Source organism: Patella vulgata, chromosome 2 (assembly GCF_932274485.2).
Source record: "Patella vulgata chromosome 2, xgPatVulg1.2, whole genome shotgun sequence".
In the NCBI taxonomy this organism is placed as follows: domain Eukaryota; kingdom Metazoa; phylum Mollusca; class Gastropoda; family Patellidae; genus Patella; species Patella vulgata.
Genome location: NC_065880.2, coordinates 19745887 through 19769501, shown reverse-complemented (window position 1 = coordinate 19769501; position 23615 = coordinate 19745887). Strand labels below are relative to the sequence as shown.

At 35.0% G+C, this 23615-nt stretch overlaps 2 protein-coding genes across 6 annotated transcripts; one reads left to right on the top strand and one right to left on the bottom strand.

Annotated features, from left to right (window-relative positions):
* The first annotated feature begins 1335 nt into the window (after positions 1-1335).
* Positions 1336-19854, top strand: LOC126812072 (E3 ubiquitin-protein ligase TRIM56). 5 transcript variants are annotated; one of them, XM_050538248.2, is made up of 4 exons: positions 1336-1464; positions 10110-10198; positions 11107-11400; positions 14929-19854. In XM_050538248.2, the coding sequence occupies exons 3-4, from the start codon at positions 11109-11111 to the stop codon at positions 16524-16526; spliced, it is 1890 nt and encodes a 629-aa protein (XP_050394205.1). In that variant the 5' UTR covers positions 1336-1464; positions 10110-10198; positions 11107-11108; the 3' UTR covers positions 16527-19854. The 5 variants fall into 5 exon arrangements, with proteins under 5 accessions (XP_050394205.1, XP_050394208.1, XP_050394207.1 ...); XM_050538249.2 differs by having other exon boundaries at positions 1355-1458; XM_050538251.2 differs by lacking the exon at positions 10110-10198 and having other exon boundaries at positions 1354-1458.
* Positions 18480-23182, bottom strand: LOC126809669 (chitotriosidase-1). Its single transcript, XM_050534337.2, has 7 exons — positions 22955-23182; positions 22703-22827; positions 22425-22542; positions 20346-20531; positions 19670-19789; positions 18712-18848; positions 18480-18579 (listed from the first exon to the last, which is right to left on the bottom strand). The coding sequence occupies exons 1-7, from the start codon at positions 23132-23134 to the stop codon at positions 18480-18482; spliced, it is 966 nt and encodes a 321-aa protein (XP_050390294.2). The 5' UTR covers positions 23135-23182.
* Between the last annotated feature and the right edge of the window lie 433 nt (positions 23183-23615).

Below are 23615 nucleotides of genomic sequence, written 5' to 3'. Positions count from 1 at the left end.
GTAGGTTATATTGTCGATGTGTTTGTCTTTAGTGTTTATAGGCAATTGTTGTGTTGCACAGTCCTGCTGCATTTGCTGTTAAATAAATTTCGATGGAAATTCAAATCAGCGTGTTGTAAAACGTTTTAAACGTTTCAAAAGGAAAAATCCACGAGGAATTATGATATGCGCAATATAGGATGTAATAGATAGGATATGTTATTGTTATAGTTGAAATTGCAAAAGCTAAGGGGAGCCTCGGCGTCTCAGTGAGTAATGCGTCGGCTGGTTAATAGGGACGTCCCGTGTTCGATCCCGGTGTTGGCCGAGAAAGGCAATTGAATTGCTGTCCGGGCAAAATTTCCCTCATAGCACACTGCATTATGTATTCTAATCTTCATTAGCCTATTAACTTTTATGGGAAACAATCACTAGTTTTATGTTATCTAGCACAATGACATTTAGTAAACTTGAGGTCAATATATAAGATATTTCACACTCTTGTATATTTATCTTCAAGTTTACTAAAATGACCAACACACTTCCCTACCACATCCCCATATTGACCGTTACTAATGTTATTGTGCTTGATACAACCCGTTTTCCATGTACGTGTTTTCGTGGCGTTTCTGTGTCCGTTTTCGCCAGTTTAATGTAAATGTAATCGAACCGTTTCCGTATAATCTGCGAATACACGCGTGGAAACGGGCTTAACGATAAGAGGATACTTGTCAAAACGTCATGGTTTTAGAATAATCCTAGTAATTGGTTCCCATAAAATCTGTGGTGTGTTAATGTGTTTATCAATTGCTAAATGCCACTTAATGATTCATTATCTCGGTTGGTGCAGAAAAGTAAGACGTTAAACCCCATTTCATCCATTCCTTGCATAGTTAAGATTGTTAACAGATATGTTGAAGAATGCAGTTCTGAGTTACAGAGGTGCTGCTGTGGTTATATTTCTCTGCGGCTGATTCAAGTTAACGACAAAAGTATTTAAGCATATTATATGTAAATGTGTTATTAAAACTTAGTTAAAAAGGGGAGACGATCCGAGGCGCATTATCGTTCAATTTATATAAAAATAACAACTCACTTCCTTTGGGGTCACTTTCGACAATGAATAACAGGATGTCGTTAGATTATTTACATATAAATAAGACAAAAAGAAGCATATTGCAATCCAGGTTCATTTTTTTTGTGTGTGTAACTATGTCTGTTAAACGGAACATGTAATAGATTTTTTAAATATTTTTATATTGGGCAACGTGCAATAGTTTTGTGTAAAATATCAATGCACTATAACCTTTTATAAGTGATAATATGGTATCTATTGTTAGTGTCGTAATCCTATCAGAAGTAGATTGACAATATGTCGATATTTCCTTGTCGGTAACACGTACAATTTGACGACAAAGTCAACATAAGCCTGTCTCATCATCGCTTTATCTTTAGAAGGTATCAGACCTATTTCTGCAGGTGGGTGTAAGTATTACTTCATCCTTGCTTTCATTCTTTGTTGTATTTTACTATTGGTTCCATGTGAATATGCGCCATGCCTATGTCGAGTAGTTTTCTTTAAATCCGTTAATAACTAACAGATACCCCGATGGTAATTTGCCAATATACACCAAACATATACCATTTTGCTTTATTGTTCAATCCCGGTTCACGTTTGTCAAGTAATGTCTGTGTGGTTGGCAAGGAAACCGTATTTATGACAGTTTCGGTATTAAATTGTCGGTGCATGGTAAAGTTAGGGGTATAAATGAACGGAGTAGAAACTATCATTAGACGTAAAATGTCTCGTTCTCCTTAAAAGGCCGTTTTATCCAAATGGTATTCGTTTAAACCAATTCAAGAAAATGTTTAGCATATAAATGACATACATGTAATTGGAAATGAAATGAAAATGAAATGAAATGGAGTTTAACGTCCTTCTTTTCTGCTCCTAACCTGGGCTAATGAAGACGGGCATACGCCATACAGTGTGCTATGAGGGAAATTTTGCCGGACAGCGGCACTACGGCCTACTCTTATATCGAATTCCAACTGCCAAGGGATCTTTTACGTGCACACCAATGTGTACACGGGACCTCGGTTTTTCGTCCCATCCGAACGACTAGACAGTTTTCCTTGTCAGCCCCTCCGTTCTGACATATAATTGGAATTAAGAGAAAGGTAACTGGACACCAAATGACGTGATACCAATCACTTTGTTTATGATCATATTAGTTTTGTTTTTGAATACTGGATGTGAAAGAGGATAATTGTTGATTTTATTCAGCATAAAACCAAGACTTTGGCTTTTTAACAACGGTACGCCAATATCTTTCAGGCATTTTACACATAAATTGGATATTTCATGCTATCTTTTTACTAAAGGATGTAGGGGGATTTGGTCACAGGTACTTGAGACCACAGGTACTTGAAGGGATTAAAATTTCTTACATTATCTTGTCTAGCATACTACAATACTATCAAAGTATATCACGCGCCATATTGTTTTGACTCGATGAAGACATTTCATCGTCGATTATCTACAATATTCACTACATGTAACACCCTCATTCCGTTTTATTGCAGATTACACTTTATTTAATTCTTATAAAGCCCCAATATCCGTAAATTGACCAATTCATAGCGTTATTTTTTTCATATTCTGTTAGAAATTGTAAGAAATTTTAATCCATTCAAGTACGTGTGTACGAGTCTGTAGGATTAAAACACCAAAGATACCAAAGTGTGCTATGCTTACCTCTCATTACGCTATTAGTATATAAATATTTCATTAAATGGTGTGTTCACTTGTTTGCACTGTTCGGTAATGTTCTTCATTTCGTGTTCAAATTAATTGGATGAGAAAATATGGCAGTACAAATCTATAAAGTTGTCGTAATAGCTGGTAATTTAGTTGGTCATGAAGTCCATCCTTATTTCTCTATAACTGTACCATTTATATGCGAATAAGAAGCGAGAGGGTGGGAGTGTCTCTTTTTATTTAACTTGGGTTGAGTGCTTTACAACTAATTGAATCAGTTATATACTCGACGAACTTCTCATCCTATATTTTAACGAAAAAGAAACCATGCAAATATAGCATTCCTTAATATGATCTTTCGCTTATAAAGGCTATTCTGTCCCACAACAAAATAGTGAATTATATTTGTACAGCTATGACGTCGATAATAAAAGATGGAAACTGTTTAGTGCTACAATTGGTCAATACTATACATGCGACTCAGTATCAGATGTAGAAGTTCTTTTATTAGCCTCTGTGGACAAACTGTGTTATACAGATGAAATAAAATCTATAATATTACTTCTCCTGAAAGTAATTCAGCATGTACAGTATCATATTTATCTTTAACTACATGTAGTCACAGAAAATGAAATAACATATTTGTTGACAATAAAAGAAGTAATATCAATCTATAATTCACCGTGCCCATTTTATTTACACAAAACTCTCCAAGTTGTTAGTTTGCATTTAATCCACGGTTCGATATTTCTGGTTCTTTTGGCGTTGCTAACAAAATAGTCCAAAGACCATTAAGACGTTCTTGGAGAAGTTGTGTAAATTTCTGTCACTTTTATCACACAATCTTTCATTGACACTCGGAATTCTATAATCCCAGTTTATAGAATACCACCAGATTTAAGCTTTGACATTTTGGAATGTATTAACATATTAAAATTGGGGAAATGTATACTTATTTCTATATTAGGTAATACACGGACGGAACCCCATTAATTTGTTCTGAAATCCCTGGAGAGAGAGAGAGAGAGAGAGACAGAGAGAGAGGGGGATATTTCAATGGCTCTCTGAATGATGTAAATATGTGTAGTTTAGATTACAGGCCCACCAAATCTAGTATCACAATGATTTCTGAGCTCGAAATCAAGAAACCTTAAGGTTTTGTAATTTACGTTGTAATCTCATTCGACTTTACGAAGTCGGGTAACCGATGTAATTTTAACGCTAAAGCAAAGAATTCATAAGCAGTTTAATGATACAGAGTATCATATATAAGATGAATAACCTCAGATTTAAATTAGATGATAATTTTCACCCGTTTTGTTCTGAATTGGTAATTTCATTAACATTTGGGGACATAAGCCTTGTTAACGAAAAACTTCGCGAGTTGAATTGTAATATTGAGGCACACACAATATACAATTTAGCACCCAGCAGACCCATTAGAGACCTTATGGTAATAATTAAAAAAGAAAAATGTGTAAATGATAAGAAATATAACACCAAATTAAGGAATTGGGTTGTTGATCAGTTCTCTAGCCAAGTGTTTTATTCAGATTTATTCTAATAATATACAACCGGGTTGTGTTCTAGCAGAATGGGGGGGGGGGGGTGGTGGATGGCTGAATGATTAGCAAGTGCGTGCTGTATCATAAAGCCTGTCATTGAGTCAACTGGCGTGGTTTCGAATCCCCGGTTGTACGTGACAAGGAGTAGGGTCGCCTGTCCAACCTCATGGGTTTTCTCCGGGTCCTCCGGTTTCCTCCCACGGCTTAAGACCACTACGCGCAAGCGAATTATTGAAATAAACCGTATGTTAGTCCCGAAGTGACCTAGTTTGTGTCGAGTGGGCGTTAAACCCCATTTCTCTCTCTCTCCCTCTAGCAGAATGTTTTATAAAAAAATAACAATCAATCAACATAATAAATCAATACTCGGTGGTTATAAAATAAGTTCCGCACGAAAAAACAGAACAAAACTGATACATAACTGATGCTCCAGTCCTATGTTCAAGTATCCGAGCCAAATCAGGTATCGGAACTAGTACCAAATAAGCATAATATTACTTGGCCTTGATAAGACGTATATCAATTCTAGAGGCATAGTTCTATTCAAACTATAGTTGATTGTCCGATCTGAAGTGAAAATGGTTGAACACATTTTACTACAACAGCGCACAGGTATCGGAACTAGTACCAAATAAGCATAATATTACTTGGCCTTGATAAGACGTATATCAATTCTAGAGGCATAGTTCTATTCAAACTATAGTTGATTGTCCGATCTGAAGTGAAAATGGTTGAACACATTTTACTACAACAGCGCACAGAGGCGATAGAGATCCAACATTCACATTATTGTAGTTTGCAAGGTATTAAAAATCACTCATACGAGGACTAGAGACTTTAAAATAAATATCATAAAAAAAAGATCAGTACCATACTATTATGATGAAAACTTACAATAAGATGTAATTACCTATTGACATCATACAGCAATAATTTTTACGTTTTGGGGGAATATGTTCAATGTGAAAGTGATACAAAGACGGATTAGAGAACGCCCTGGTAGATTTCCTTTCATGTTTTTCCGGCTACTGTCGTCTTCAATGATAAACGATTTATTTCTCAAATATATTAAGCTTTCTGTCTGTAATAGAATTGATTCTTGCTGGAAACGTTATTTTTCTTACTTTTTATAACACCCCAACACGTTCATATTGTTGAACACAGACATAGATTTTTGGTAGAGAGCTACTTTATATTGTCGGGCAGTCTTTCTATCCTCAATCGGTTAAGTGAGCCATCTATCTGATTCTGTTAGCCTAGTGCCTGGCATGTGTTAGACAAATAGTATAATTTGACTGACCTGTCCAAAAATATTGATGACCTTTCATCTTAATTATATTTACACTAACCAGCTCAATATAGACATTTTATATGCTTAAGATCATACATGCATATATATCGGTATTTAGTCGCACTGTAAAATGTGTCATGTTCCAAGTTCCATTACCATCGTTAGTTCAAGTTCCAAAGGAATGTTTGCTTTCATCCATCAATTTTCGCAATGTTATTTGGAAGTCAGACAACCAGACAAATAATTCCATCGGTGATATGTCATTTGGAAATGACTAATTAAGTTATAAATTCAGGAAAACTAGTAACAATTATTGAACATAATTAATATAATTTACGAATACATGAGAAACATGACCGATACCGAATTAAGAGTAAAATTGCCCATGTAGCTTAACAAAGTTAGCGAATTATTCAGCTGACTTAGGTTATACATAATTTAGAACTTAAATTTCATGGTCATAATTTAATAGTAGTTGAGAAAATGAATAAAAACAATTATTTATTAAAGAAGTCTGAAACAATATTTATTTGACGAAAATCATGGGGGGGGAGGGGGATGAGTAACCCGGTGGCTCAGTGGTATGGCGCTTGGTCATCGAGTAGGAGGTCCCGGTTTCGAACTCGGTGTTAGCCCATAAAGTTACTCGGGATTGTTTTAGAGTGGTTCTCCTTGTTGGTGATACCGGACACAGGGTCTGTCAAGGAATGGCGTCTAGGCTTTCGGATGGGATAATAACGCGAGGTTCCGTGTATACGTTGGTATACACTTAGATAACCCCCGACAGTTGGAATTCAGCGAAGAGTAGGCGTAAACCGTCTTTAATTGGTGCAGAAAAGTAAGTCGGCCATTAAACCCCATTTCATTTCATTTATATGCACGATGAAGATACTTCTAATCTTTCAAATTCAAAGTGAAACTTATAATGTGGCTTTCAATTCCCCTCGTGTCATGTATTATAGACCTATAAATATATATATATATAATACTATCTTGCATTTATTAGCCTACTTATTGTCAGTTGACGTAGGCCTACTAATTTACACAATGACATACGATGATTAGTTATGTATTTAACTGTTGACTAAGACAAAAATAAACCAAGCAGCATGCCATAACATAATAATTGTTTGCATGAAATTATATTTGGTATGTGTAAACACGTTTTCAAAACCTAAAATAGAATGACAGTAATATTTATAATACTGGTTAGATACAACTGACCAGTATACAAGAAAACATACAAGGATTCAGGTATAGATCATATACATCAATTAAATACATTGTACTTATATAGTATAGTTGATATTTCGCGTTTATTTTATTATATGGCCTTATAAATTACCATGTTTGTTCTGTGCTTATAATCCATATCAGCAACTTATAAATCATATCAGGTTCTTTGTAAACCCAAACCCTCGCGTGTTGATTTCTGTAGAATCTTTGGGGAATTTAATAATATGTTTAATTTGATCAATACCATTAATCTTCATTAATTATAAACCACGATAATCTGATAGCAATCTATCCTAACTATAGATACCACGTATCTATAATGGGATAGTTTAGACCCGGAGGATTTATATCTGTTTATTTATTGTGTAGATATAGTAGAAGACTAATAGTATGAATGACTATTTTAACTAGCTAGAATGCTAATCAACACTTCATGTACGACTGAAATGCAGCTGTGTTCCATTGATTTTGGTAATAGAGATTCTCTACGAAACGTTCATATTAACGACGTTGCATTGATAGCCCAGCGCTAAAAGTTGAATGAATGAATGAATGATTATCAAGAAACCATTATGCAAATATCTAAAAAAAAAATGGCATCACGTATAGAACTTTTATTCAGATTTTACAAAAGGAAATTCTGTTTATATAAGAGATAATTGGGTTGTTATAGATATAGTAAGCATACTGTACCTCATTCATGGGATTTGTCACTACAGCTAGCGATGTATCCTGGATTTCAGAAGTCGAAGTTTCAAACTCGGGCCCAATAGCCATCAGCCGATTCATTAGCTTATTGATTTCTGTTAGGTATAGGTTAATGATATGTAAATGAAGGTATAAGTTCTATATACTCATGTAGCCCTAGGTTTAAATATCATTTATATCGAAATAATTAAACCTATGCACCTTAATGAGAGCAACTGTTTAGTTTAAACCTATTTTATTTTTCATTAAATGACAAGGGGGAGGGGTGGGGTCGAACGCTTGGACTGTAATTCATGTAAATCCGGTTTCCTAGCTCTAAAAAAATCTGAACTCGGTGATAATGATTGTGTCGAAAATGAAGCCGTAATATTCAAAGCCCATCTCAAGGCTTTGAACACTCGGCCACTCAACCCCCGTGGTCATTTCTACTGTTCAGGCTAATTATTTCGCCTCGAGTTGACTGAGGTTTCGTGATGATCATTAGTGAGGTAGCTACAATGTGGTCTATATATCTGTGTAAGTAGAACGATCTATATATCAACTTAGTGATAATGATCGATAAGAATTCTCTCAGGAACCAACAAACATTAAACATGATATGATTGAAAGCCAACCAATTGATTAACGTCGAAAACAAAACCAGAGAACCTCACAGAATGCTGTTTTGAAACTGTGTTTTGTCATGAAATCTATACAATAGAATTAAAGTAAGAATACATGATTGGCTTCAAATCAAGAGTATGATATAAAAAAATGACTCCCAATAACTGGGAATCATGATATAAATAGATTAATAATTGATTTTAATGTTGCATACATATCATGATATGATTCCAAACAAGACAATATCATGTTATTTGGTTCACAAAGGTTGTCTTTCACTGTTCATGGAGAGAGTCTGTATAACCTAATACTACTGGACATAGAACTATATAATGGCTGGCAAGTCTATCAAGAAGTATGCTACAAGCAGTATTGATCTACAATTTCTGAAACGATGTCGATTTGTAAGTTTGGAAAACTACCCAAGGATTGCTTACTACAAGGCTGGTGTAACATTTCTTAGTAAATTTCGTGAGCAAATCTCTAGTGGTATGACCTTTTCGATCCCCAAGACCTATAGATTAACTATATGAGTTACTGTATAGAAATGAGAATCTTCTAAAATGAATACTCGCTGGTACACAGACCATCACATCCTACTAGCAGGGTAACTGAAATTGCCCCGGAAACTATTTAATACCGGAAAAGGCACACACGACTGTGACTATACTACCTATATAGAGTACCCTATGAATATACATATCGGTATTTATAATAGAATGGAATCATCAACAACAATCAAAGAGGGAAGATTGAAATATATAACGTGTTACAAAACAATTAAATAGTCAGATAGTAATTAAAATCATCAATAGGGCAGCCATCTACTCTCTGTTATTAGTAACTAAACGTCTAATTGACATAGAATGATTAAAAGGGGCATAAGATTAATATGTCTAAATGAATGAATAAATAATGAACGAATGTAATGTTGAATGAATGAATAATAAATGAACAAAGGTAATATTGAATGAGTGAAAGACGAGCAGTTCTGACATTCGTTACTGGGTTGTTTGTTATTTCTTTTTATTCTAGATTATACGGAAAGAAACTCTCATCTCTTTATTTATCTGAAAGACGCATTGTCCAGAATCAAATCAATGTTATTTTAAACAAAAAGTAAAGGAAACCGTCAACAATCTAAGTAAGGACTAAATCGGATCAAATTGAGAATAACACATCTTTTAAAGGGATAAAAAGGGATTTATATACACTTTTTAATTGTGAAATAAAATAAAGCTGAGTTAAGAGAAGGAAAGAAAGAAGACTTAAAGATATAAGATTATATTAAAAGTTTTTACTATAAGTGATATATATAGATGATAGGATTACATACAACAGGTTTTATATCTTCTATTGTTATTTTATATACTTATATACTTACATACTTACTTATATGTATGTATTTTCAAGTATATTTCCTATTGGCATTTTATGTTATTCATGTTATTGATTGGTTGTTATAAGTTAATGTAATAATACAACTATTATTGGCATATAGAATGAATAAAGTATGATGTTTAGAATAAGTATAAATAGCGGAAATAAAATTATATGTTTGTGTATAATACAGTTATTAAAGTTCACTCAGCGAGAGTGACAGCTTGATATTATACAATGTAATTCACATCATCAACCAAACTGCTGAAATAGCAACATTAAAGTTCGCCCTTCAAATTTGAAATGGTTCGATCCGTTTGAAGAATTGACCACTTTCAACATATAATACGCGGCAAATCATTATTACTTTTTACACACCACCACGTAGCGAGCTAATTTTAAAGACGTGTTACTATTTGAAGGATCACACAGTTTAAGAGTATTACGTATGTAACCCCTATTGTCACAGCTATTTGATAGTATAACTTTATATATTGGACAGTGTTATACAGCAGACCGGTCATTGGTATTATATGTGGTAGGTAATATATTTAAAGCAATTGCTATGTTTTGTATTTAATTCTAGACCGACAGAAGATACTGTGTAAGATGTAAACGTAAAGAACTAATGAAAAATTAAATGGAGTTACAGGATATAATTGATCTCCCCATAAGGCTAGTTATTTACTTATTATAAATGTATTAAATAATCATCTGTGAACAAACGTAGTCATATTATTTATTTATTAAGACAGAAGGTGAATGGTTCAGAAGGAGCGAATTTTAAACGATAATGATCGATTTATGTAATAATTAAGTTATGATCATGGGTATAATAGATCCAATAGATTGACCGTGGAACCGTCATAAATTGGAAGTCTCACTACTGGCCCCAGTACGTCAATAAGAGCGTGGTGGTAAGGTATTATCGTTAGCTATCAGCTATAAAAAGCTGTATTATTCTTATTGAACGTTTGGCTAAATAAGAAGTATGGCATGTTTGAACAGGTTGGGAGTACATGTAGTATTATTTAGAGACAATGATTGCAATGGAAATAATGTGCTTTTCACGTAGCTTTGGTATGGACGTATTCTTTAATCAAGCTTGGAGTTGGATTCCAAAGGACGAGTAGCTTCCTGGTATAGTAGAGTGTAATTCAATTTCTGTGTTAAGGACAATATCATTTGTGTAATTCCATTTCTATAGGGTCTTTGGTAAACTTAGTGTTCTGGGGAATTAATATATTGGATCATGCACGGGGCTTTGGACTAGCGTCTGACAACAGCACTCAATTCAGTTATAGATTTTAGCAAAGGCCATAATGCAATGTTAAAGTTTTCGATAAATAATGATCGAGAGTGTCTGTAGATCTTTGCATTTTCAGTTGCCAGAATCTCGTAAGCAATCTTATGTTTCTCACTATTGATTAAGTTTATTATCTAAAAGGGAGTCATAATCAACTCGTTTAATTGATTCAGCTACAGATCTGTTTCTTTCACACTGTACAAAAAGATCGATCACTGTATAGGTCAAAGGTCAAAGACTTAATGATAATGATTCTTGTTTTTACCATTGATTTCAGACATGGCCTCACATTCCAACGGACCGGAGTTTCATTTAACTTGTGGATTATGTGCTCAAGATTTTGATAATCCCGTGACCTTAAAGTGCCTGCACAGTTACTGTATGGGCTGTATACAGAAGCATATATGCAAAACACGGGACGCAGATTCTAAAGGTTACTTTAATTGTCCAGTGTGCCACGTGCCGATAGAAAAACCAGACCGAACGATTCCTGCAAGTCAGTGGGCTAATAAACTACCACCTAGTCAATTCCTGAAGTGTCTGGCAGACGCAATAACTGGCAAGTCATCAGGTACGGTGTTCCATCAACTTTTGATTTTCATTATTCTAAATGTCATAAATATTAAAATCGTATGTAAAGCACATTTAATCAAAAAAGTGTATTATCATCAGACTATATAACACGTCTGACTTTTAAACTAGACGCAAAAATGATATTTTATATTGAACATCTTTCATCTATTCAATATCTGTTATGTTGTTACTTGAATGCTCGATTCATTCGCGTAATAACTAAAGCTTGAAAGGTATCGTCAATATATCAAACCTTTTCATTTCATTGATTATCGTTGAGTATATGGATATTATATTGTCCCTGGAGACCAATACATCTGATTATAATTGGTAAATCTGATAATGTTGGCATTCTGTTTGTTCTTGCTGAGGTCATTACATACACTGATATATACATGTATATATAAAGGTTAAAATGATAAAATTTGTTGAATTCCAACTGTCAGGGGTTCTTTTACATGCACGCCAACGTGTACACGTAATCTCGGTTTTAGTCGAATGCCAACTGACCTCACTTTTGTTTTTCGTATCATCCGAACGACAAGACAGTGTTACTCCTTTCTACGCCCCTGACAAGGGGGCACCATACAAGAAAATCCCGACGAACTTTCTCGATCAAAACTGGCATTGAACTCGGGATCTATTGGGCTAGCACTCTAATCACTGAGCCACCTAGACTTCTACTGAAACTATGATAAAATGTGATTTCTTCTATCTCTTTTAATAACAAAATACTTCATTTGGAAGCTTGCATAGCTAGTTTTAAATGTAACAATTACGTATTACTTAATGTAGAATAACCCACCTAACATTTTTTACACTCAATGAAGTTCTTAACAAGAGGTGGTAAGAGATCTTCCCGGAAAACGATTTGAAAACCCGAATTTATTTCTGTCAACTTCAAAATTTTTAAAATTACGCATTCACGTATTTGTTGATTAAATGTTTACATTTCGCAGACCTTATTATTGTAGCGTTTCATAGAAGGATTAGATCTATAGAAGTAGAATGAAAGATGATAATCAATAATACTCGTCTAACTCATATCTTAAATATCAACAAAAAGGCAACTAACAGATACAGTAAAGATACTTATTGAACGATGTAGAGACATTTTTTGTGTTAGTTCGTTAATTATAATGAAAGGCTATTTATTATATTGTAATCAATTTTATCTCAGATTTCAAGTATTTGGTCATCGTGATCAAGCTTCAACTTCTGAGATTCGAGTTTCGCAATCACTTCATTTGGTTTGCCAATGCTCTTATAATTCACAATGTTCGTATTTTTCTTATTGTTTATGTATTGTTTTGCGTGATCTTAATTAGTAGTAGTGTTTTGCGGTCCTCCTGTACATTCTATTAAAGATGCAACCCAGGATTGTACAGAGTTTCCTTTGATAACCATGCAGTACCATGAGAGACGTTTTTTATAGAATTCTAATTGTCAAGGGCTCCTTTACGTTACGCTGTGTTCCTTCTCGGGCCCGCTGTCCCGTAACATCGACAAAGATAAATTGTATCGGTCAACACCTGAATTGAATCCCAGACCTCCTGGTTAGTTCTATAGCTAGTACATTACTCACTGAACCACTGTAGCTCCCACTATTTTATGCGGGTTAAGATGAAGTGGTGTGTCATTTGATCGGTGTTTGATGTGTCGTCTATACTTAGAACGTGGACCTATGCGGCATGAATTATAAGGAGATATGAATTATCGTATTATTTGTATTATTACAATTAGAAAGCAAAATATGAAGAACTAGCCCAATTTTGTACGGGGGAACAGCTTCAGTGTCGATATTGAATGGAAATAAAATTAGAACAAACCCACCAAAGAAATGGAGTAGAGAAAATGGAATATTATATGAGTTCTAACACACACTAGAGATTATTGTGTTATAACATGTTTAATATTTGATAAGATTAGAATTACAGTCCCTGGACGCCATTAGATAGATTGAAAAAAAAACCCTTATAAACTACAATATTGTAAAGGTTGAATTTCTAAAGGGTATATACTCGTATCAGTCCAAAAGTTGTTTGTTCAATTCTGTTCGTTATCCTCTGTAGACGATATAAACAGGCCAACTAGAATCTTCACGAAGATCTTTCTAACCCGATTCAATCTAACCAGGAGATTATCTACCGTTGATATTTTGATTTTGTTTTCTGAATTAAATGATAATTAATCAATCTGAATACATTTTACATTGGTTTAAGCCGCGAGAAATTTGATATTTGATGCACAAAGATTTCAGAATCACATTTATTGATTAAAATATTGTCTTGATCAACATTTGGTTCATGTTTAAGTTTCTGTGCATCCAGTTTAATAAAATACTTATTTGCAAACTCATCTGTATGGAAGAAGAACATCTGTATATTTGACCTCACGACATTGAAGTGGCGCACACACAGAGGAAATTGAATTCCAAATTGGTGTGTTTATTTCAATCAATTAACCTCTAGGGATCAAAAGGTTAAATTGTTTTCCTTTCGCTAAGATAAGAAAAAGTCAATCAATCAAGCATTGGGAGGGATTCTAAAACTCTGAGAAGTAAACGAAAGGTCATTGATCTAGAAAAATAGCAAAGTTATATTGTCTATTGTGCCGTGGTTTATTTTTTCCTTCGGCTTCCTTTCTGGACTATATAGCTATCAAAAGGTGAATTAGGCTATTTTCCAAGTTTAAATAATAGTCTAGATATGTTATCCCCCATATATTAAACTTAATTGTCCTTGCACGTGTACTATAAGAGAGAGAGAGAGAGAGAGAAATGGGGTTTAACGTCAACTCTACACAAACTAGGTCATTTCGGGACTAACACATGGTTCAATTTTATTTCAATAATTCGCTTGCGCGTAGGGGTCTTTAGCAGTGGGAGGAAACCGGAGACCCGGAGAAAACCCACGAGTTTGGACAGGCTATCCTACTCCTTGTCACGTACAACGTGGGAATCGAATCCAGATACAGCACGCACGTGCTAACCATTCGCCCCCCCCCCCCCCCTCGTGTACTATAAGATAAGTGAAAAGAAATGGGGTTTAACGTCCTACTGTTTTGCTCCCTATAAGATAAGTAAGTATAGAACTGTTATATGAAGTGAATAATGGGAAATCATGCAGTATTTTATCAGTAAATCCCGTAGAATCTCTAAAAGGTTCAACTATTTTAACAGAACATGTCAGGATTCATTAGTTACACTGAATACAAATAGTGGTTGACATCCAGACCTTATTCACAAACAATTACGTATACAGCCAACTTTTATTTCTGTAAATGGCAATAATAAACGTTTTTAGAAAATTACGATGACCTTAGTTGAAGCACTCACGATGAGAACAATCGAAGCGACTTACCGGCCTTTCTCGGCCCTGGAGGAAGATTAAATCGAAATGTCTTAGTGCTAAGGATGAAAGATAGTTTCCGTGAATTGCATAATATAGTGTTCTGTTTTGATCAATTCATTTAAATTATAATGCATGTAAGATTAAATGGTTAACTAATAATTGTCTATTTTCAGGTGACCTTTGTTCCCTATGTTCACAAGGTAAAACGACAGTGCAGGCCTCTTTATGGTGCCAAAATTGTCACGATGGTTTGTGTGACGCATGCTCGGATGTGCATGCTAAAATGAAAGTTTCCAGAAATCATACTACAGTTCCAATTGCATCGGTTTCTAAGCAAGAACGAAACAAGTCCGGTAATCCTGTTTGTGTAGTTCACCCAGAACACTGTGTAGAATTTTACTGTAACCATTGCTGTGTTGTCTTGTGTCAAACTTGTGCCATTGTTGATCATAGAAAGTGTGGGGATATCGTTAGTATTGCTATTGTAGCAAGACAAAATCGCGCCGAACTTCACCAAACCCTCAACGAAATCAAAACGTACGTGACTATGGATGAAAAAAAGAAAGAAGATATTCAACTTCATACGTTGAAACTAAACGACAGCAAAGTGGACGTGGAAACTGCCATTAAACAATACGTGAATGATCTTATCACGAAACTACGGCAATCAGAACAAGAACTAATAAAGAAATTTCAAGTCGAATACGAAGCCGCCACCGTTGAATTAACAACACGAGAGGTAAATAGTAAGAAAACTTACACTGCCCTAAAGCATGTTGAAAAATTCATTGCTTCTGTAATTACAATGGGCTCAGACGCCGACATATTGAATAATGCACGATTGATTGAAAATCAGAAACAGCGTCTGGTAGACAATCAAACAGAACCGGTCGAAAAACCAATTTGTTCCGATATGAAATTTGTTTCTGATGCGAATCTGGCTTCCTTGATATCATGCGGCTATATCGGTTGTATTAAACCCCGTACCGCTTACAAAGTACAGAAGATCGAAACTCATTTAGATGGTGAAAATAAAGGAGAATCATGTGCTATAGATTTGACAATTGTCACTATAAAAGAGAAAAGCATTCCAGTAGTAGTTGATGGAACCAATAATTGTGTTAAAATGCTTTCCGATCCTCCACATAAAATATCGTTGCGGAACCCAAGGCGAATTGCGAAATTAAGTAACCGCACTGTAATAGTTACTTCAAGTAAACACGTGTCTTTCATTGATGTCGAGCCTCGTTTCCAGGTGAACAAAATGGTGGAAACCCAAACGGATTACACTGGCATAGCTGTTATTGGTGCCAATAGATTAGCTGCTAGTCGCTGGTCTTTCTCTGGCGGGGGATTTGTTGATATCGTAGATTTTGCTGGTCATGTTTTACTTAAACTAGTCCTTAAAGATTTACTAGACCCTAGTTATTTATCAACAACTACCACAGGAAATATATTAGTGTCTGATTGTCGGTCTAAGGCTTTGACGTGTCTAACACAAACAGGAGAAGTTGTGTTTAGTTATAAATCTGAGGTTGGAGATAAATTAAAATTACCTTATGGAGTGTGTACTTCTAAAGATGGAAGTATTTATCTAGCAGACTATAATGGTGCCAGGGTGATTAAACTTGGAAACAACGGCGAATATCTTGAAGATTGCTTGACTAAAAGTCAGGGAATTGAACGACCACGGGGTATAGCTTTCGATAGCTCCGACCACTTGTACGTGTGCCATTGTAGGGGCTGGATAAACGTTTTCAGAACTTCGTAATCAATTATATGCAAGCAATAATATATCTGAAAATTTTAAATCAGTATGTGGAATTTTGATTTTAAATGACAGTATTATTGAATGAAAAGATGCATATTCACTTAGTGATTATAAATATAATAATTTAATATGAATCTGTATACATTCCTTTAATCTTGAAGACTTACTTCTCACTATAGTTACTACTAATATATGATTCTGTTCTGTATACATTCTTTTAGCTTGAGGACTTACTTCTCACTATAGTTACCAATAGTATGATTCTGTTCTGTATACATTCCTTTAGCTGGAAGACTTACTTCTCACTATAGTTAGTGATCGACAAGTGTAAGTTAATTACTAAAGGAACTTTAATTAGCCAAGGATTTATACAGATGATTACTTTAGTGAAATATTTAATTTAAAGAAAACACAGTAAATTTAGCCACATGTATGTACATATTTATTGACTTTTGCCACATTTTTTTACATATTTATCACATTTATTTACATATAGACTGGTAAAATGGTATATTTAAAACAATTGTCTCTTTTTTTATTATCTATTTAATGACTAATGATACATTTATAAAATCATTATTCACAAATGAACATTCATTTTGTTCATAAACTAACAATTCATCCATACGCAAACTTTTAGAGTTTGATTAAAACCAGTTCTGGCCGGGCAATTAAACAAATGATCATTTCCGTAAAAACAAAAATGAAATTGGTTACAGTTAAAGGGGTCAGCATACATACCGGGAGTCCAGGGACATTTGAAAGCTGAAATTAATAAATAAAACGGGTTATTCATACTTGTCTTAGGTTAATAAAAGGTTCTATAGATAGAAACTCGATGTAACGCAACCGAATTGTTTGATATCCGATGTGGGAAGAAAGCTTATCGACTTATACTAGAGGGGGTGATTTTTGCGAGTAGAACCAAGTCTGGTATTTGACGCTATTGAAGGTTTAATCGAATATACATGTAAATATATAGCCAATTCATGCAACGACACAATCTGAAGCCCGATAAATTTTATGCGATAAACGTAGTAGCTGTAGATCTCGTTAGTAAATCATGTAATTGAAATCATGTAAGGGAAATCAAAGGGGAAGCTAATTAGTATAAAAATGGGTAGCAGTATATAAAATTGATTGAATGGTAGAAAACGTAATCAAACACACTTTCATATCTCAATACCCCTTAATTATGGTAATGGATTAACCTTAATTAACGTAATAGATTAACCATTACAATTTATTAGTATTCTGATTCCAGTCGTACTTTTGTATAGCCACCTTGGTTGATTTTCTGAATAACACTTTACGTGTTATTTAACAGTTTCATTTCGTATTTAAACGAATGAACTTTACTGTACCTACTGGGATAATGAAGAAGGGCATAACCTATACAATGTGCTATGGGGGGAATTTTGCCATGACAGCAATTCAATTCCAACTATCAAGGGTTCTTTTACGCCAAAATGTACACGACACCTCGTTTTTGTTTCATTTGATCCGAAAGACTAGCAAAGGTCATTGACAGGTCCTCCGTCCTGTACCACTGACAAGGAGAAGATTTGAAGAAATATTACATGTTATCAATATCCCTAAGTATGTTTGTATATGATTACCATTTCCTCCAATTGCTATCTTTTAATTTTAAACTAATGTTTATAATTACCAGTGGTAGGGGGAATGTAGGGTTTGGCGGTAGTAGGGGGTACCCATGGTTTTCTGGTAGTTGGTCGTACCCATGGTTTTCTGGTAGTTGTTGTTCTTCTGGTAGTTGGTCGTACCCATGGTTTTCTGGTAGTAGTTCTTCTGGTAGTTGGTCGTACCCATGGTTTTCTGGTAGTAGTTCTTCTGGTAGTTGGAGGAACCCAAGGCTTCAGAGTGGTAGTGGTTGTTCTTCTGGTAGTTGGTGGTGGTACCCATGGTTTTTGTGTAGGTGGGGACGGGTTTAATTTATTTTGACACATTTTTGATCTTTAAATTAAAAATAAAACCAGATTTATACGAATGGTGGGGTGGGGACGGGTTTAATTTATTTTGACACATTTTTGATCTTTAAATTAAAAATAAAACCAGATTTATACGAATGATTTGAGACAATTAGCTAATTATAAAAACTATTGCAAAACGTTATAGGCAATATAAACCCAATCTGTAAATTAATTAGCATTTGTAAAGATCTTACCCTTTTCCACTGAGTATACAATCGCTGATAACAGATAATAGAGGATATGTCTTTCCACAGAAACCCCCAGTAAAGTCATCCAAGTCTATAGCCCAGATCATAGCTCCACCAAAATTTTGAGATAATAGCCAGTCCAGCTAAATTCAATAGATAGATATTATGTATTAAATCAGTTTATATTTGTACAGTGTTTTTGTAAATTAAGTTCTATTTTAGTTATAAGGAATCAAACGCCTTAAAGTATCGTTGTTCATCTAGTGGATATGAAGCTTTAGCCGTTCTGCCAATTGCATTACTGAAGTAAATTTAGTAAATGTATTTAGTTTTGTTATCTTTCAATTCGCTAAATGCCACTAAAGGATTAAGTAAGTTATTCACAGACTTCTAAAGCTCGTAACAGACATGCGCTATTTCCTATTCGATTATGTAGTATCTATTTTCATTTGCCACTTTGTTTCTAACAGAAGGTTTAGCGCCCCCCTTTAATACATATGGAGTTACACCCCATGAAATGCAGTGAAAAATTCAGAGATATGTTATTTTGGACATGTGTATTTTTGATAAAATGGGTGTTCTTCACAAAATGGATAAATAGTATTGAATACATAACAAAGGTTGGCAGTAGTATTAATGCTGGTACCAAATGACACATTTACTGTATTTATATCGGACATTTGAGTCTAAAGGAATTTCGAGCCAATAGCGATTTTCAGTGACGGCCAAAATTACCAATGCGAGTATCGATTTGCGCTCGATGCATCCAAGCGTTAAATGTTATTTGATATCAGCACTAACAAACACTAAAATTTTGTTAAGAGGCCTCTCCCGTTAAGCGGTCAGTCTTGAAAATTCCCTTGAGTGGCTGCTGAATTCAGATTATATATTGTACTTTCAATTCTTGATCAGAAAATTGGCTTTATAGAACCACTAACTACCTGTAATTATAATTTACACACACCTTTGTTAATATACTGGCTTCATCATCATAGCCAATCCACTGATCACCTGATACAGCATATGGTACTTTCATGTCATCATTTGTTGTTGTTTTATATTTATTATATACAGATTCACAGATCTAGAACACATGTATAAAGAAGATGTTTTGTTTTGGTAGGTAGTAATTATCAATGATATCTATCTGATTTTTTGCTATGTACAAGGACAAAATTAACAAATTTCATACAAAACATTTATGACTTTCGAGTACTTTCCATTATCTATTTCATTTGATTCTTTTACTTTTTGTTTATTTTCGATTCCGCGGTTGTACGTGGCAAGGAGTAGTGTCCTTTGTCCAACTTCGTTGCTTTTCTCTGGGTCTTCCGGTTTCCTCCCACTGCTAAAGACCTCTACGCTCAAGCGAATTATTGAAATAAAATTGAACCATGTGTTAGTCCCGAAATGATCTAGTCTGTGTCGGGTGGACGTTAAACCCATCTCTCTCTCTCTCTCTCTCTCTCTCTCTCTCTCACTTTTGTTTATCTCCCCAGTGCATGAAATCAGTTACTCTAAATTGCGGCTATCGATGTTATATTAAGTGATAAAAATATCGAGTTATTTTCAAAGATAAACACACTAGAAAATATATAATAAATTAATATATATCTGATCAACCACGTAAAATACATTACTTCATAGTAAAAAAAGAATCCGGCTTCTCTAGAATAAGTTCCCTTTTTTCCACCTCCGGTAACTGGAGCTCCTAGGCCCGTGTTGGATCTGCTGGCCAACGTAAACGTTCTACCATACATCGGCATGCCGGCTATAATCTTTTCTCTAGGTGCACCTTTCTGAACCCAATATCTAGCAGCGTAGTCCTGAAAAAAGAACACAGATTGTAAGCTTACGTTGTCTCTGAAATAATCTGAGTTTGCCACATGTTACGGCCGTTATTATTCCCGCGAAGCACAGATAAAGGGACTACGTCTCTTTAATATAGATCAACATAAAGTATTGAATTGGGTGTTTATGTCGATTAGTAATGGTCCCCACATTTCAGTTTCCCTCGCTCCGTCAATAATTGGCTTTTAAACGCGATATAAGCTACAGTGTTCTATGGATTCTTTTCAAATTTGGTGTTATGTATTGTGGTCATGCGAGGACTAACCCTATCGACATTCAGAATTCTACGACTTTTCGTTCCAGAGTTATCAACCCTTTACCGAAAACCTTGTAAACATGATACAGGCTGTAGTTTTTAACGGGTGTTTTTCAAATTTGGTTTGAAGCATTGGAATCGGGGTCATTAATGGTTGAACCCTATTTTTAATGCGCCACGATTTTCGTTACCTAGTTAACTCCCTTTTTTCGAAACGATTGTGTACGCGAAAGAGCCTATAGTTTTTAAGAGATTTTGTCAAATTTGGTGTGAAGCACGGGGTTATGAAAGTGTGAACCCTGTTGATATTCAGCGCTCTGCGACCTTCCTCATACAAGGATGAACTATAGAAATTGGGTTTCTTCAAGGATCTGGATCCTTTTCAAGTTTGTTGTGTGGGCGTATTACACAGTTGATTACAACTAAACACTGCCTTAAAGGACAATATTGGTGCCAGTCATTATCACATATGGGATAGAACTGGTTAAACACGTTCCAAATATTATTTTATCACAGAGATCATCGCTATGATAGATGAGTAATTAATGTTTCAACAATCGGAAGTGACGAATGCAAAATGAAAACACGAGTTATCCTTCTATATAACTGACTGAAGTGACATGGGCGAATTTCTGCTCACTAATAATTCCTTCGAATACCAAAAGTTGTTGTGTGAGACTTTGAAAGGATATCTGACAATTCATAAACAAAATTGACTGTCACTAGATAAGAGAACATGAAAGAAATATAGAAAAGTCCGTGCATTACCATGTTTTTATAAGTATAGAATGAATAAACACTCGTGAATGTACGGCCTGTTTCTATTTTTTCTCGTGTTCTCTTATCTAACGACATTCAGTTACTTTTTTGAATTGTCAGATATACGTCCCATTTTCCTGCCCCAATTTGACCGGACAGAGGCATAACTGACAAATGTTCATTTACGTGCATGTTAACACAGGACGTCGCCAATTGTTTGTACCATCCTAACAACTACGCCCTGCACCACTGACAAGGATAATGAAATGAAATTGAGTCTAACGACGGGCAATCGTCATGCAATGTACGACGAGGAAGTTAATGTTTTGCCCGAACAGCGGTCCTGCGCCCTACTCTTATTTCGAATTCCCATTGTCAACGGTTCTTTTACGTGTACCCCTACGTGTACATAGAACATTGGGGACCTCGGTTGTTTGCCCCATCCTTGCCAGACCCCCAGTTCTGCATCACTGATTAGGGCACACCACGTTGGAAATTCCTGGGTAACTTTCTCTGCCAACACAGGGATCGAACAGAACCTACGATTTAGTGAGCCAGCGACTTACCCATTGAGTCACCTTGGCTCCATCTCAATCAATGCCGTCTAACCATGCTAATATAAATCTTCAAAAATCGCCACTGTCTTTTTTGTTCCAGTGTATTGTTTTATTTAATTTCCTAGAACACTATACTCATTATCTCATGCAGTCAAGAAACAGTTTTGTATGGGCAGGTCTTATTACATTCAATATTTGATTATATTAATGCGTTTGATCTTATTATAGTCAAATCGGATATCAAGTTGGTTAAGAATAGGGATTCCAGCATATATATACAACAGAAATATACCTACCACATTAAGTGTGGGTGTTGGATCACCTCGGTATGAGTACAAAGGAGCATGGTGTCCAGTTTGTTTCTCCCAAGTTCCATGCAAATCGTATGACATCAAATTGATCATATCCAAACTCCTACAACATCAAAATAAATTTATTTTATTCTAATTATTTATTACTACACATAAACGAGAACTTTAATATTGATTCTTTAATTCCAAACTTATTTTGGAACTATTATTGGAAAAAAAATTTGATTCAGAAATAATTTTATGACACTAGTATGTATACTTACTTTCCCACAGCAGGTACATCATAACCAGCGTCAATCACAGTCGGGCTTGCTGGCACAGCAGCCGATATCAACAATCGTTCTTTACCACTACTTCTTGCTTCTTTCTCAAACGATTCTCTTAATTCCTTGACAAATGTACAAAATACAATATTATCTGCTTGTAGCAAAGTCTTAAAGTTTTGAAATATGTTATTATAGAATTGATTTATTTAGATATTTAGACCACAGATACTATAAACGTATTCAACCTACCTGAACTAGGTATGTAAAGCGTTTCTTATCAATAGCTGGACTTCCTCGTGAAGCAGGATATTCCCAATCTAAATCTAAGCCATCAAAACCAAATTCTCTTAAATAATTGATACTGGTTTCAATGAATTCTTGGCGATTACCATAAGTTGACACCATGGCTGAGAAATCTTTGACCCCCATCGTCCAACCGCCTACAGCCAGAAGTACCTTCAAGGAGGGATTTTTCTTCTTAAGATCCAGCACTCGCAAATATCTGACATAACAATATTACTTATTTACAAATGCTAAATTATTATAATACGAAGACACGTTTTTCGTATTATTTGTCAGTTTTATATACCTATACATTTAAATCGTAACGACAGTAATCAGCAAATTGGGGTGGGTGGGGGGGGGTAACGTTCATTTCGAGACTAACATATGGTACACTTTTATTTCAACAATTCGCTTGCGCGTAAGAGTCTTTAGCAGATTGAAGAAACCGTAGTACTTGGAGCGAACCCACTCCCTGTCATGTACAAGCTTGAGGTCAAAACCACGTAATTTGACACAGTGGCAGATCTTATGATCTGATGTGAACGCGTTATACCACTCGACCCCAATATACAACATATTGATCTTTGATTTAATTTCTCGCTAAGTGGCGTGTAAGTGAAGGTTG

Coding starts and splice junctions, on each gene's coding strand:
- LOC126812072 (XM_050538248.2), top strand. CDS start 11,109: ATGGCCTCACATTCCAACGGACCGGAGTTTCATTTAACTTGTGGATTA. Junction 11,401..14,928: donor AATAACTGGCAAGTCATCAG/GTACGGTGTTCC, acceptor GTCTATTTTCAG/GTGACCTTTGTTCCCTATGT.
- LOC126809669 (XM_050534337.2), bottom strand. CDS start 23,134: ATGGGGGTCAAAGATTTCTCAGCCATGGTGTCAACTTATGGTAATCGC. Junction 22,828..22,954: donor GCTTTACATACCTAGTTCAG/GTAGGTTGAATA, acceptor ACATTTGTCAAG/GAATTAAGAGAATCGTTTGA. Junction 18,580..18,711: donor TGTATACTCAGTGGAAAAGG/GTAAGATCTTTA, acceptor TTTAATTTAAAG/ATCAAAAATGTGTCAAAATA.